Genomic DNA, 16,464 nt, shown 5'->3' with positions numbered 1-16,464 from the left:
ATACTACCTAGCATTTGACTGATACCATATCACAAAATCTAATTCTGAAGTACCCCTCACATTACTGACAGGAGAAATTCACTGTATGGTCACTACCAATTCCTAACCTTATCTGGGGCTTCCCTGGTGGCGCAGTGGTTAAGAATCTACCTGTCAATGCAGGGGATGCAGGTTCAAGCCCTGGTCCGGAAAGATCCCACATGCCGCAGAGCAACTAAGCCAGTGCACCACAACTACTAAGCCTGCACTCTAGAGCCCGCGAGCCACAACTACAGAGCTGGCGTGCTGCAACTACTAAAGCCCGCGCACCTAGAGCCCGTGCTCCGAAACAAGAGAAGCCACTGCAATGAGAAGCCCGCGCACCACAACGAAGACCAGCCCCGCCACTCGCCATAACTAGAGAAAGCCCGCGTGCAGCAACGAAGACCCAACACAGCCAAATAAATAAATAAATAAACAAACTTATTTGAAGGATCTTTGTAAGAATTTTCATTTTGAAGGTAGACTGCAGGTATAAATCTTAGTACTATACATATTAAGTTCCCTGTCTGTCTTCAGTCCCACTCAACTCCCAGCAACATGCTGTATGCCAAAATAAAAGATTTAAATTAAAGGAGGCATCTTCAAATCAGAGTACAGCTAAACCAGAACATCTGTAGGGCAGAGCTCAAGTGGACCTACAGCATATAGGATCAAACTTACCAACTGTAAACACAATAGTAAGTACAGTCATATAAAACATAAGAGAAAGAGAAACAGATATTTGAGAAGCTGAACTGTGCTGTGAGTAAAACACATATACAAGTTAAAGGCAACCAGCTCATCACCAGCTGCTCCCAGCTCTGGGCATTGGAGCTTAGTTGTCTTTAGTTCCCTTCTTTATATAGTACAAGACAGCCCAAGAGAGTAGATGCTCTGAAATTCTTCTAACAGTGATTTTCCTCTTTGGCCTTGGAAATGTTATTCAACCTCTTCAGGTAAATAATTAAATAAAATCTAAATCTCAGGGAGTTCTGGGTATTAATGCACATACAACGATATTCTCACCTCAAAAACAGAATAACATCCAAACTTTTTAGCACGGCAATCAAAACCCCATTTGATCTAACCTGAAGCACAGCTGTCTATAAACAAACAGCAACTTTAGATTCCTTGTTATCCTAAGATCCTCCCTTTGGTCACACAGTTACCTCAGCCTATAAAATCCTTCCCCCTCTTCTGCCTACTAAAATTATACTTGTCCTTCAATCACAGTTTAAAAGCCTTCTATGACCTATCCACCCACCAATCTTCCAATCTTCTCAAGCATATTCACTCTTCCTACCTCTAAACTCCACTGTGTTTTTCATTTATCTCCATTATTTCATTTTGCTTTACATACAGTAAATTGTTTACATGCACCTTCCCCACTGCACTGTAAGTTTCCCAAGGGCAGGGATGCAGGGACTCTGTGACTCATACAAGCCTAACAGTACTTTACACATAGTTTGTGCTTAATTGTGGTACCAGGCTGAACATGAGGTGATATCAGCCAACATCATAAAATTGACACCCTAAATCACTGTTTTTCAAACCGTGGATTACAACCTAATGAGTCATGAAATTAATGCAGTGGGCCACCATCAGCATTCAAAAAACAAAACAAAAAAACCAAAATACTGACGGACTAAAAAATACCAGAGTGCATGATACTAGTAAACACAGTTTTGTGAAACTTGTTTCAGGTGGGTTTTTTTTTTAACTGGGTGTAATACAAAATCTATGAGTTTCAATTTTTTAAAAAATGGTTTTAAACTGCCTAAATTTCTTTTTTCCAAATGTGGGCCTGGAATTGCACCACCCATACACTGGCTCTTACTAGACTACCTAAGTGAAGCACAGAAACCATCTCTATAGCTGACAGTCGAAGAACAGAATGACCCTAACTGGCACTAACCTAAACCACTACAAAATCCTTTGTGCCAGCAATGTCAGCATCTAACAATGAACTTACCACAGATCATGCTCCCAAAGCACCGCGCAGTGATCATAAATCGTAAATGTTTGCTTGTCAATTGAGTCTCTTTGCTTATCTACCAGATCATAGGAATTATTCCCAACGGGACTTATCTAAAAAAACAATTATCCTTTAGAGTGTAGTAATAAACCCTCTTCTGAAACAAACTGGAAAAGTGGTGGCTGGAAAAAGAACTGTTCTTCACAGTAACTTATATGACCCAAACAAATCTTCACGTTACTAACAAAAAATCTTTTCCTGGTCACAGCAATATTGCAGAAGACATTTCTGTGGGGAAGATAATGCTATTTTCAAATTTAGTTTTATTATTTTGCCGCCTCCACTACCTATGGAATTAAAAGTATTTCTTGGGGTTGCAATTACGATCGTCATGCTCTCTTCACTGATAACCAATAAAGATAGCAACAAATAAGGGCAAAGAATGCCTATTTTGGTCCCCTGTCTTCTACCCAATTTAACAATAAGAGAGACAGGGTAAATAAAGATATAACACAGTTACATTTCAAAATCATAGAACCAAAGTTCAACTGCTATCCAACTTCATGGGGATATGACTTTAAGAATTTTAAGTGACCTCAGTCAAGAACAGTTGACTATTAACAGTCAAGAGTAGCTGAGAAAACAAAGAAATGGAAAATACACTGGATTTAGCTTCCAAAGACCTGGGTTTAATTCTGGTTAACATTCATTAGTGCAACTCCCAGTTTCCTCTCTTATGAAACAGGGATAATACTCATACATTCATTCAGCAAGCGTTTATGGAAGAGTACTTTCTATGTACCGCTAGATATTTAGCTACAGAAATAGCGTAGACATAGTCCCTGCCACCAGGGAGCTTATATTTTCCCTATCTCACAAGGCTCTTGTGAAGATCAAATGTAAAAACACTGTGCAAACTGTAACACTATACAAACTGCAAAGTGATATAATAATAATTATTATTATTAACTTGCTCTACCTCTTAACCCTCACCTTTATTACAACAGCTTATCAAGATTCAATAAAGTGTGGATGATTAGATACAACAGTTAGTCCACTATCTACTGAACTGATTTTCCTAAGGGCTGGGATTTCAAGAGCCTAACAAATCACTTTGTTCATATAGTCTTAGCTAATAACTCTCTACCTAATCAGGACAATAAAATGAACTGAGAATTAAAGGCTTGTAGTTTCACTCCAGGTATGGGGTGGGTATGTTGGCTGCATTACCCACACCTGGCCAGGGAGTAAAAAATAAAGATTTCTAGGCCCCGTGCAAGACCTACTGAATCATAACCTTTAAAGGGTGAGCCTGAGAATCCATACTTTTGACAAACACACCCAGTGATTCTCACGCTCACTAAAGCTTGAGAATCACTGCCGTAAAAACTTCCTTTGATCAATAACCATGATTTCAAACACCATTTACAAAACCTACCTGGAAAATCTAAGCCAAATAGAATTCAGCTACAACTGAGAAAGCAGATCCTAAAAAGGTACTTTTTTAACTCATAAAAGTACTTCATGTGGCCCCAACTTCTTTTTAGTCAATTTTCAAATTTTCACATAAAATTAAAAAAAAACAAAAACAAAAACAGAATGCCCATGACATATTTATACGTTTTGAAAATAAATTATCACTAAACAAATATATATGCACACACAAACATCTTTTTCTTATGGTTTAACTTTAATACAGAAAAGTTATATTATCTTGTAGCTATCAAGAAGTAAGGTGAGACTTCCCTGGTGGTGCAGTGGTTAAGAATCGCCTGCCAATGCAGGGGACGTGGGTTCGAGCCCTGGTCTGGGAAGATCCCACTTGCCATGGAGCAACTAAGCCCGTGAGCCACAACTACTGAGCCTGTGTTCTAGAGCCCGCGAGCCACAACTACTGAAGCCCACTCACCTAGAGCTCGTGCTCCGCAACAAGAGAAGCCACCGCAATGAGAAGCCCGCGCACCACAACGTAGAGTAGCCCCCATTCGCCGCAACTAGAGAAAGCCCACGCATGGCAACGAAGACCCAACGCAGCCAAAAATAAAATTAAATTTTTTTTAAAAAGAAGTAAGGCATATACTCTCTGCCTAGCATAAATATATCATGATATTGAACGCTTACAAGCCAACCTTAGGGTCCATGCTTACTGAAGACCATATTATCCAAACACCAAAGAGACAAAACAAACTAGCCAACAGACAAACCTAATCTCTCAAAAACAGACAGTACAATATCCATATCCACTGCACACTTAAACCCTCCTAAGGGCATCTCTCAAGAAATCAATCAAGAGCCCTTGAAACTATCTTAACCTTAAGAAAATCACCTGAAGTCTAATATTACTTCACATGCTATATGATTAGTGCAAAGACATATTTATTTTGGTTCTATTTGTTGAAAGCATCCTTCACTCACTAGTCTCCAAGTGTATACACATCAAAGGGAAGACACTCAATATATGTTACACTGGAAAAATTACAAGGTGGAGACTAACATTGCCATTCAAGAAAACTTTCCATCTGCAGTAAAATTCAGAGCCCAGAAGGCTTGTTCATACTCCAGTACCAAGCCCTGCAACATGACTCTTTCCCTAACCAGTGAGAATCTAGTCAGTTTTGAAGGGAGAAAGGACAAACCAAACCATATTGAATTTAATTTAATGACTTCTCCAAGATTCAGTTAGGACAAGGCCTTGGTAAGCAGCCTTTAAAGAAATGCACAGAAATAATGCTCTTTTTTGTCCAAGCTTCTATTCTCGTAAATCTCATCTGTTCTTTCAAACCTCTATCAGTTGTCCAAACTACTGCAATATACGAAAATTGGAATAAAATAATTTGCATATTGGAGGAAAGTGTCTAAAATAGGGAAAAGTCTTAATCAACAATTATCTGTTTAAGGAGGTCCAGACATCCACCTACAACTGGATACAAACTACATCTACACAATAATAATCTACCTATGCCTACTCTGACCCTACTTGGCACTTCATCAACATGCAAAGCTTACCTGGGACAACAGAGAGGTTAATTTAAGGAACCTGGGTGAGAGACAGAAAAAAGTGTTGCCTAAAGAATGCTTTACGAAAATTAGCATCAACTTAACCAAGATCAAAACAAGGAGCAGATACAGATATCCCTCAAGAACAATGTCTGTTTGGTCTCTGTTTTCCTCCTCTCACTTGAAAACCTAAGGAGAAGATGTAGACTTTGGAAGAAGGGAAGGAAAGAGAAAGAAACTGTATAGTTGAGAACCCAAACCATTTACCACCTATCTTGGCTCTGTGTTACAACTATCACTATTTTCACTATAGTAGCAGAGAAACTTCAAAGAATTTGGAAATCAAAATACAGTTGGAAGGTGAGAATCCAATGCCAGGGAGATGTCCAATCATCACAACATTCCAGAAAAAGGTTCTCTAGGCAAAGAGTGCTCTTTTTGCCCGCCCACTAAAAGAGAGAAAGTTGTCTACTCATCACCACTAAAATGTAATGTCTTTTCTCTAGAAGAAGAAATAGGCCTAGATTGGAACCTGGGCCTGTGGCAAGTCCTTCTATCTATCTAGGGAATCATCTGAGGTCTCCTTTACAGGACCTAGTTTATATCTGGACTCTGCTGCAAAAACCACAGCACTCTACTCCAGTAGAGTACATGATTTAGAACTTTATGATACATTTATAATTTTAAATAAATACTTCAGTTGTAAATTTAAAAATAAACAGCTGGATACAAAGTTAACTTCCAAAGGGAAAGGAAAAGGACAATTCCAAGAGCTTCTATCAGAAGGAAACATCAGCCACAGATTTTGAATTATCTAGAAAGAAAAGAATTAGGTGCCCAGGTACAAAGCAAAAGGTCACTACTGCATTCGGTATCTGAATGCCCTGACACCCAAAAAATTAAGAATATATTGCCAGAGTACCAGAAAAGTCATAGGACATTAACAGAAAAAAGAACGCATCTATTTACAGGAAGGACAGAGGAAAGGTATAATAGCTTGAAACACTTACTTTGGTGAACTCCTCTTTCTTGAGGTGGAGGGTAAGAGGAAACAGAATGAATGGATACCATACAGTAAGAATGGCAAGGATAAGGGTAAGAGGCATAAGCTGAATAAGAAGGGACAGACTACTCTATAGGTCCTTCAAACTACTTATCCCCTTGAAACCTTGATCAAACCTACTGTATAAACCTACTGCTCTACTAGAGGAAAGACTGAAGGTTATGGAAATTATGGTTAAAATAACATTTATAATAATGAGAGAGGGAATTCCCTGGCGGTCCAGTGGTTAGGACTCTGCACTTTCACTGCGGTGGGCCTGGGTTTAATCCCTGGTGGAGGAACTAAGATCCCTCAAGCCGCGCAGAGCGGCCAAAAAGAGAGAGAAAGATTCATGAGGGCAAATCCTAGCACTGAAAGAGAGGGCAAAAGTGTGAAAAAAGAATATATAAGATAGAGTCAGTAAGCAGGAGAGAGATACAGGATTGAAGACTGCTGAGGAGAATGGAGACAATGAGAGCACACACCACCTACCAGTCAATCGGCAATCACTATACAAATCTTAATACAAAGTATAAAAACACAAATGTAACACCTGGATTAAAGGAGTAGGAGGAGGTCTGCAAAGAAACTGCAAGACAGGGCAGCATCCTGCCAGAGTTTTAAGGTATTCGGTGAGGAAGTAAGAATGAAGGAATATGAAGCGGGAGGAACTGCAGCAAGGAAAGAGGATGGGTTTCAACATGAAGGAGCCTAAAAAGAGAAAGAAGGGAAAACAACCTCAGAGAGAAAGAATAGGATCAAGTCAAGCATGATATCACAAGAGAACAGACTAGAAGAGAGAATGAAAACGGCATGCCCTGAAAAAGTGGGGAGGTCAAAGACCCAAAAGGGGCTGTAGTTTGGGGGAAGTAGGAGCTAAGGAGAGCTCTACCATAAACCCGACTAAAAAGAAATATGAGTATGGTGCAGGAGTGAAGACAGGGGCCAGGACAGGGATGCTCTCAGAGGGATGTGGTGATGGAGACACTAGATTCAAAATCCTGGTGTGATAAGGGGACTACTGTGAAGAGAAACTATCGTGTCAAAGACGACACCACCATCAAAAAAAAAAAAAAAAAAAAAAAGCAAGGGTCAGAAAAGAAGGTATTCTCAGAATATGAATACAAAAAAAGAGGGGAGGAAAGGGATACACGGTAGGACAGAAAAATATAGGGAGTGCTTAACCATAAGGAGAGGGTAACTAAGGAAAGAAAAAGAAGTGCAGCGTGGAGGGATGATGTTTCCGGAAGAAAAGTAGGAGCCGACCAAAGGTCCTGCCTATTTGGTTTAGAGGGCAGAAGGGACGGTCCACGGGGGCTAAAAGGAGTGGTGGAGAACAAGAAACTATGATGCTCAAGATGAGAACTTGGGGCGGACACACAGTGGCTGGGTCAGAAAAGGAGATGCTGTCAGTCAGAAGCAGAAAGAGGTTCAACAAGAGGAAAGCAAGGGGCACCGAGGAGCAGAAAGCAGCATGCCAAAGGGGAAGGCAAGGGGGCAGAAAAGCCAAAGCAATGGGGGCAGGGGTAAAAGCAGTAGGGGCGCTGGGACACTGGAGATTACAGGGAGGGTACGGGGGTCCCAGAAACCCAGGGTGTGGGGAGGTAGAAGGGCCAACCTCCATGGAGGGGCGGGGGGCCGGTTCGGGGGTTGAGGGGAGGTGCGGCCTGAGGGTGACAGGGGTAGAGGGGAAATGCAGGGACAGACAGAGGGGAAGGGGTGGGGCGGCGGGCAGCCCCGATACTCACACCTCCAGAATGCGGTCCCCCTTGCGCACCCCGGCCCGGTCGGCCGCCCCCCCGGGCAGCACGGCGCTCACATGCTGCAGCGGCGCGTACAGCTCCCCGTTGATGCTCCGCAGTTGCCCGCCCTCGCTCACTTGGCCCCGCACGTTGAAGCCGTAGCCGGACTCGGACTTGACAATGCGCACGACCCGCGGGCCGCCGCCTCCCCCGCCGCCGTTCCCGGCGCAGTGGAGCCCAGACCCCCCACCGCCGCCGCCGCCGCCACCTCCGTTCCTATGAGGGGCTGAGGGGTGAATCCCTTCCCCGTCCTCATCCGCCATCTTGCGAGCGAGCAAGCCGTACTCCCACCACCCTACGCCTCCACTCCCTCCGCGCGTGCTCGGCCTTCTCAGCAGCCGCGCGACCCCCGGCGCGCGCGCCCGCTCCGCCGACGGCGGGACCCGAGTCGGCCACGGAGCTGCCGGCGCGGGTAAAGGGGAGACAGGGGGCGGGGGGAAAGAGGACGGTTTAGACGCCGTGAAGCCTCCTGGGAGTTGTAGTTTCTGAATGGTGGGGGCGGGGAGAGGGCTGGGCCCGGGCCGGAGCTGAGGTTATATGACGCAATTTGGGCGCAAAGCCTGCTGGGGGTTGTAGTTCACCTTTCAAGCTCGTCTTAGGGGTGTCCTTTTGGATGGTGAGCAGGTAACCCAGCCTGGAGTGGAGGTGACAGATTCATCTACTGACGTGGAGCATATTTTATTTTTCTTTCATTTCATAACCTTTAGAAAACAATAATATTAGGACAACTTGATGTTTGTGATTCAACATAGTCTTAAATTATTTTGCTCGTTTGCTCAGTACCTTATGTGTCTACATCCTTTTTTTTTTTCAGTCCCCGCGGGCTCGCAGGCGGAATCTTAGTTCCCTGACCAGGGATGGAATCGGCGCCCCACCCCCACCCACTCAGTGGAAGCGGGAGTCTTAACCACTGGACCACCAGGGAAGTCCCTATATACGTTATTTTACTGAATGACCCCAACAATTGTGTGAGACAACTGGGTCATGAATTCGCTTCTCTATTTCACGTTTTAGGAAACTGAACCAAAGTCATCCAGCTGTTAAGTAACAGGAACTAAGGCCCAGTTATTTTTGCGCAACTTTCTTTTCATATATTGCAACTACATAAAAACTTGCCCCATCTATGTAAAAAAGCATATGTAGAGGAAACTATATGGTCTCAGTGATTTAGACCTGGATATTAGAGTGGCCAAGTAATAATTTCAATTGAGCAATGATTTTGTTTTTTAAGTTTTAAAATATCCATATTTTTTTTCTTATTGAAGTATAGGTATAGATATTATGTAAGTTTCAGGTATACAACGTAGTGATTTACAATTTTTTATTTTTTTATTAATTTTTTTTTTTTTGCGGTACGCGGGCCTCTCCCTGTTGTGGCCTCTCCGTTGCAGAGCACAGGCTCCGGACGCACAGGCTCAGCGTCCATGGCTCACGGGCCTAGCCGCTCCACGGCATGTGGGATCTTCCCGGACTGGGGCACGAACCCGTGTCCCCTGCATCAGCAGGCGGACTCTCAACCACTGCACCACCAGGGAAGCCCGTGATTCACAATTTTTAAACATTATACTCCATTTATAGTTATTATAAAATATTGACTATATTCCCTGTGCTGCACAATATATCCTTGTAGCTTATTTATTTTATACACAGTAGTTTGTACCTCTTAATCCCCTACCCCTATCACGCTCCTCCCCCCTTCCCTCTCCCCACTGGTAACAACTAGTTTGTTTTCTGTAACTGAGAGTCTGTTTCTTCTTTGTTATATTCACTACTTTGATTTATTTCTTAGACTCCACGTATAAATGATAACATACAGTATTGAGCAGTGATTTTGAAGTTACCATTATTTCAAATTCATTTTGTTTCCCCCAACAACACAGTAGAGTTCTTTGCATATGGCAGCAATTGATGTTTTTTGGCTACCTACCCAAACACAAACTTGCAGATATTGTGCAGAATGCCTGGCAAAGGCAAGTAAGAAGAGCAAGAGCAAAAATAATGAAAAATAGCTTACTTGGGACTTCCCTGGTGGCGCAGTGGTTAAGAATCCGCCTGCCAATGCAGGGGACACAGGTTCGTGCCCTGGTCCAGGAAGATCCCACATGCCACAGAGCAACTAAGCCCGTGCGCCACAACTACTGAGCCTACACTCTAGAGCCTGTGCGCCACAACTACTGAAGCCTGAGCGCCTAGATCCCGTACTCCGTAACAAGAGAAACCACCACAACGAAAAGCCCACATGCCACAATGAAGACCCAACGCAGCCAAAAATAAATAAATAAAATAAATAAATTTATTTAAAAAAATAGCTTACTTAAGCACTTAACTGCTCAAGTCTGGTATTTGATTTTACTCTACTGGCAGGCTAATGAATTAGTCTGTTACTGTTTCATGGATGCTGATAAAAGACACAGAATTCCTGGGTCAGAGACAAAGGACTTTTACTCGTGACATAGGGAGCAACTTGAGCATCAGCCCCTTTGTATCAATTCCTGTTGGCCCCCCAAGTGCCACAGGGATGACATGAAGGGCTCAGATGAATGCTGTGCACTTGGTGGGCTTACACCACAGCTGGGGAACCTGCTGTTTTGTAGTAAGCAGTAAGCAAACCTGTTCTTTGTCCTGGAGGGAGAGTTTACTTCAATACTCACAGCTGCTAACTGTAAACAGAACCCTGAGAAATGACCCTGGTAAAAAGCGGTCAGGGGGCTTCCCTGGTGGCGCAGTGGTTGAGAGTCCGCCTGCAGATGCAGGGGACACGGGTTCGTGCCCCGGTTCGGGAAGATCCCACATGCCGCGGAGTGGCTGGGCCTGTGAGCCATAGCCGCTGAGCCTGCGCATCCGGAGCCTGTGCTCCGCAACAGGAGAGGCCACAACAGTGAGAGGCCCGCGTACCGGAAAAAAAAAAAAAAAAAAGCGGTCAGGGCTTTGCATTCTTGTCATACCCAGGAAGATGGGTAGAAACATGAAAGACCCATGAAGGACTGTCTCTCTCAACGTAACTATGTGCCAAACACTACTCTAAGCACTTTTTTTTTTGGTTGCCTTGAGTCTTCCTTGCTGCGCACGGGCTTTCTGTAGTTGCGGCGGGTGGGAAATACTCTTCGTTGTGGTGTGCGGCCTTCTTATTGCGGTGGCTTCTCTTGTTGCAGAGCAGAGGCTCTAGGTGCACAGGCTTCAGTAGTTGTGGCACGCAGGCTCAGTAGTTGTGGCTCGCAGGCTCTAGAGCTCAGGCTCAGCAGTTGTGGTGCACGGGCTTAGTTGCTCCACGGCATGTGGGATCTTCCCAGACCAGTGATCAAACCCGTGTCCCCTGCATTGTCAGGCGGATTCTTAACTACTGCACCACCAGGGAAGTCCCCTCTCTCTTTTTTAAATCCCTGCAACAAATACACCTTCCAGTGACCCCATCTCCCCTTCAGTGAGTCACACGCTTGTGTAATACCCTCCCCTTGAGTGTGGGCAGGACCCGTGACTTGCTTCTAGGCGATAGAATATAGTGAAGATGATGATGTGTCACTCCCATGGTTACAGGTACATTATATAACATTCCTTCTTAGCTGACTAGGGTGAGAGTCTCTTGCTGGCCCTAAAGAAGAATGCTACCATGTTGTGAACCACTGGTGGAGAAGGCCCATGACAGGGAACTGCAGGAGCTTCTAGGAACTGACAGTTGCTCCGAGTGGACAGCAAGAAAATAGGGCCCTCGGTCCTAAGCCTGCAAGAAATTCTGCCAACAACCTCGTGAGCTTGGAGGAGGATTCTTGGCTCCACTAGGGAACATAGCCCAGCCAGTGCCTTGATTGCAGGCTTATGAGACCCTGCAGAGGACCCAGCTAAGCTGAACCCTAACTCCTGGACCACAAAAGTTGTGAAGTAATAAATGTGTATTGTTTTAAGCTGCTAAATTTGTAGTAATCTGTTACAGGACAATAGATAATATAACTCCTATTGCATCTATCGTCAGTGCTACTCAGTTTAGATCAATTCAATACTTAGTTTAGCTTTACCTTTCCAATCTGAACATAAGCTTCTTGAAAACAAGGAACTTGTTACATGTGACTTGTCATACCCTCAGAGTGTATCAGAGTGAGAGGCACAAGAGAAGGAGCTCAACAAAGGTTGATAGAATGTTAGTCCAGGAAAGGACCATAAAGTGGCTAATAATACCTGTTGCATAGGGACATGGTGGGGACCAAATGAGAATATGTGGGAAACACCTAACATAATATTAATACTTAGCACAGAGCTATTATTAAGAGTACTAATAGGGAGGGAGGCTCAGGAGGGAGAGGATATATGTATACACATAGCTGATTCACTTTGTTGTACAGCAGAAATTAACACAACATTGTAAAACAATTATAATCCAATAAAAAATACTAATTAATATCACATCTAGCCCTATTCCCTCATTTTGCTGGTAAAGGAATAGCTCCCTCCACTATCACTCTTTGAAAAAGGAAGTAGATCCAGCAAAGTACAATGATTTTCAAAAGTCACTCAGCAGGGCTTCCCTGGTGGCGCAGTGGTTGAGAGTCCACTTGCCGACGCAGGGGACGCGGGTTCGTGCCCCAGTCCGGGAAGATCCCACATGTCGCGGAGTGGCTGGGCCCATGAGCCATGGCCGCTGAGCCTGCGCGTCCAGAGCCTGTGCTCCGCAACGGGAGAGGCCACAACAGTGAGAGGCCCGCATACCACACACACACACAAAAAAAGTCACTCAGCAGATCAGTGGCCAGCACCCACCCCTAAGCAGAAAAATTAAATGGCATGAATGAGGAAATAAGGCATGCCATTTCCCAGGGAGTCATCAGTTGAAGAAAACAAAAAGAGGGCCCCTTTTTTAGGCCTTCGCAGTAATTCTGACTCTTCTTTCATTTTCCCTACCTTTCTGTACTTTTTTCTGTGAAGACCACATGAAAAATCACTTTTTTGGTAAACTGAATTAACTGATTTGCTAGAGTGGATAAGACCTAGAGACTAGAGGGTTTATGAGTCAAGATTCCTTTAGTTGCAAGTGACAAACTCAATTCAAATTAGCTTAAACAAAAAAGAGAATTTATTGGTTCACACAGCTAAGGAGGACACCGGGTATTTCCTTAAGTGTAGCTGTGTAACAAACCATCCCAAAGCTTAGTGGTTTAAAACCATCAATTTATTATTCTATTGGACTCTGTGGGTCAGGAATTCAGATAGGATACATAGGGATGACTTGTCTCTGCCCCTGCTTGATGCCTGGAGCCTCAGTTGGGAAGACAAAGGCTAGAGGTGATGATGGCTGGGTTTATCTGGAAATGTCTCATTTCTGGTGGTTGAGGTTGGCTGTCTGCTGGGACCTCATCTAGGGCTGTTGGCATGACTCCTATACATGGTCTCTTCATGTGGCTATTGGCTTCTTCAAGCATGGTGCCTGGTTTCCAAAATCAGATGTCCCAAGAGAATAAAGCAATAGTGTATGGCATTTTTATGACTCAGTGTCAGAAGTCACATAGCAGCACTTCCACCATACTTTTTTGGTCCAAGTTGTCATAAAGGTCTGTCCAGGTGCAAGGGGAGGGGATATAGACACCACCACTCCATGGAAGGAGTATCGATGTTGCAGTGTAATTAGAGTATATGGGATAGGATATATCATGGTGGTCATTTCTGGAAAACATAATCTGCCACACTGAGATAGCTCATAGATTTAAAGCAAATGCTATAGGAACCTAGGTCTTAAGGTCTGACACAGAGAACTCGAGGTCATCTCCCTCTTTTTCTTCTGCCTTTCATTTTTGCTCATCTCTGTTTCTCTTTGTCTATTAGCGAAAAACACCTTGTTTTTCGCAGTGTCTGTATCTAATTTCCTAGGGAAAGACTTCAGCCATTCCTTGAGTCATGTGCCTACCACCTGGACTGATTGAAGTTGCCTAGAGAATGAAGAACTGTGATTGTCCAAACCAGGATCACATGCCCAGCTCACATGTCTAAAAGAAAGTTTGCTGTGTAGGCTCTGAAGAATAGCTAGTACGATCTGCCACAGGTTTAACGTAAGTAAGCGTTGATGTCAGCTTTGTGTGTAATTATAATTATGTTAGTTTCCTATCAGTATTCTGTAGTTGCAGTATTTCAAAGCCCTTTACCTGGTCATCTTCATATGATGCCCTTGCCTTCTACTTTGTCACACAACAACTCTCTGAGATTTGCTGGGTTTCCCATCGGAGAGAAAAGCTCCCTGGCTCTTATAGCTATACTGGCTGGCTTTTTTCCCCCATTCCGTCTCACCACACCTGACTGGCATGTTTCACAAGGCTATTCCCAAATATCATTTTTTACCATCCTTCCAGTTGCAACTCCCTAGGCAGTTGTCGCTCTGTTATTTGTGTCTCTCTTCATTTTCTCCAACGTCTCCCCTCCCCTTTCTTTTCTCAAAATCAAACTAAATTTTCCAGGGGTCCCTTTTCCTAGAAATTGCTTCCCAGAGCCAACAGTTCAGAAATAATACAATAGGTTGGGCTAGCTCATAACAAAAAGACCAATGCTGAGTCAATCGCATCATCCAGTGGAAAAGCATGTGAGACTTGGGTTCTCTGCATTGGTTCCTGTTTAGCTTTAATCCTTAACAAGTCATTTATCAATAGTATGCTTTTGGCTGCAAGTACAGAAAATACAAAAATGGTTTAAATAATAAGGAAATTTATGATCTCACATAAATAGCAAGACTAAAAGTGGGGAGTTCCAGAGTTGGTTAATTCAGAAGCTCATTCACATGATAAAGGACCCAGATTCTTTCCATCTTCCCCTCTGCCATCTTCAGTGTGTTATCTGGGTGATGTGGCTAACTCTTCTCATGGTGACAAAATGGCTGCTGAGCTCCAGGCATCACTCACACATGTGGCCACCATACTGAGAGGCGGAAAATAGGAAGTGTGTATTTGTCAAAGCAAAGAAACCCTTTTTAGAATCCTCGCATCAGCTTTCTCTCATGTCTCATAGGCCAAGTGTATCACCTACTAATCCCCTATACCATCATTGGCAAAGGAACTGAAATTACTGTGATGGACTCAAATGCATCGAGACATACTCCTGGGGCTAAGAGTAGCCCCTTCCCTGTGTGCATAGCTTGCCTGTGAATACCAACAAAATTTGGGACTTGCCGAAAGAAAGAAGGGTGAGGGAATGGGAACAGGGCAGAATAGATTTGGAGAAGCAGCCACTTGTATCTGATGCACTGAACTTCTCTTCAGCTTGGTTTCTCCAACTACAAACTAGACATGATGATACTTACTTCATCTATATGTAGAGATACTTTTAGAAATAAGATTTTGCAGGACACTCTCATGAAAAGAGTTTAATTACAAAACAGTGAGGTTCCTAGAATAGTCAAATTCATGCAGACAGAAAGAATGGTAGTTTCCAGGGGCTTAATGGGGGAGGAACTGAGGAGTTAGTGTTTAACAGGTATAGAGTTTCAGTTGGGGAAGGTGAAAAAGTTCTGGAGGCGGATGGTGGTGCGGTTGCACAACAATGTGAATGTACTTAATGCCACGGAAAGGTGCACTTAACAAGGGTTAAAATGGTAAGTTCTATGTTGTGTATATTCTATCACACACAAAAAATTAATAAAATAGTAAGGTTATTTAAGACATAGAGCAAAGAAATTGTGCTAAACTTGAAAAATGTACAATATAAATTCATGGTTCTAATAACCATAATGTTGAACTTTTACCTATTTTGATTTGTGGGTGGTAATCATTTCCCAGCCTCAGCTATCACTTCTGTCCAGATCATGTGCCATTCTCTCCTCTTTCCTCATATTCATTGTTATTTTGACCGAGGCACAGATCAAGAAATTCCGTCTCAGAAAATTGCCCTGCAAGGGAATCCCCTGCCCAGAATGGAATCAACTACGATATGCATTTACTTTCCCCTTGAAAGTTACCTTCCCCTTCCTTCCTTTGTCTTCTGGTCCTTTTTCAATACAGCTGTCTCTCCCCACATCCACGCCCAGAGGCTTTGGGACAAGAAGGCAGAGAGGAAGACTTGGAGCCAGAGAGAAGCACAAGCACAAAGCATCGGGGGGTGTTGGCAGCTCTCGCAAACTCTATTTACTGACAACACATATGTACTAATATTTACTGATCCCTCAGATGTCTGCAAATGAGGCAAAGCTGCTGTGTAGAGAAATGGCAGCTATGTATCCAACCCAAACACCCATTCACAGAGGACCAGGTCATTCCCGCTGCAGCTACCAAAGCCCCTGCCCCCAGGTCCAGAGCCCAGAGCTGAGCCATTCTATTACATAAACTTGAAAACAGAGGTCTTCTATTCATATTTTTTGTTGTTGTTGTTTTGTGTTTTTTTGTTTTTGGCTGTGCCATGCGGCATGTGGGATCTTAGTTCCCCCGACCAGGGATCGAACCCATGCCCCCTGCAGTGGAAGCACAGGGTCCTAAGCACTGGACCGCCAGGGAATTCCCATCATCTACTTATATTTAACCTACTCACTCTGGACAGTCTTTTCCAAAACATATCATAGATTATAAAGACCTTCAACATGGAACACTCACTGCTCCCTTAAATTCATGTCCCAGAGCTTAGTCACACTATCAGAAGGTGTCTCCTTACACGTAATCTTCTGCTGT

The 16,464-nt window shown here is 43.5% G+C and overlaps 1 protein-coding gene across 1 annotated transcript in view; it reads right to left on the bottom strand.

Moving 5' to 3' along the window:
• The window catches only part of SNX27 (sorting nexin 27), an 83,593-nt gene extending 75,334 nt beyond the window's left edge, over window positions 1-8,259 (bottom strand). Inside the window, exon 1 of the mRNA XM_082614377.1 lies at window positions 7,784-8,259. Within this exon, the coding sequence (XP_082470503.1) occupies window positions 7,784-8,100 (317 nt within the window). The 5' untranslated portion in view covers window positions 8,101-8,259. The remainder of the gene's footprint in view (window positions 1-7,783) is intronic.
• Window positions 8,260-16,464: the final 8,205 nt, after the last annotated feature.

The sequence above is a fragment of the Mesoplodon mirus genome (genome assembly GCF_964341445.2).
Source record: "Mesoplodon mirus genome assembly, chromosome: 3".
Classification (NCBI taxonomy): domain Eukaryota; kingdom Metazoa; phylum Chordata; class Mammalia; order Artiodactyla; family Ziphiidae; genus Mesoplodon; species Mesoplodon mirus.
This window is presented reverse-complemented; position numbering and strand designations above follow the sequence as displayed.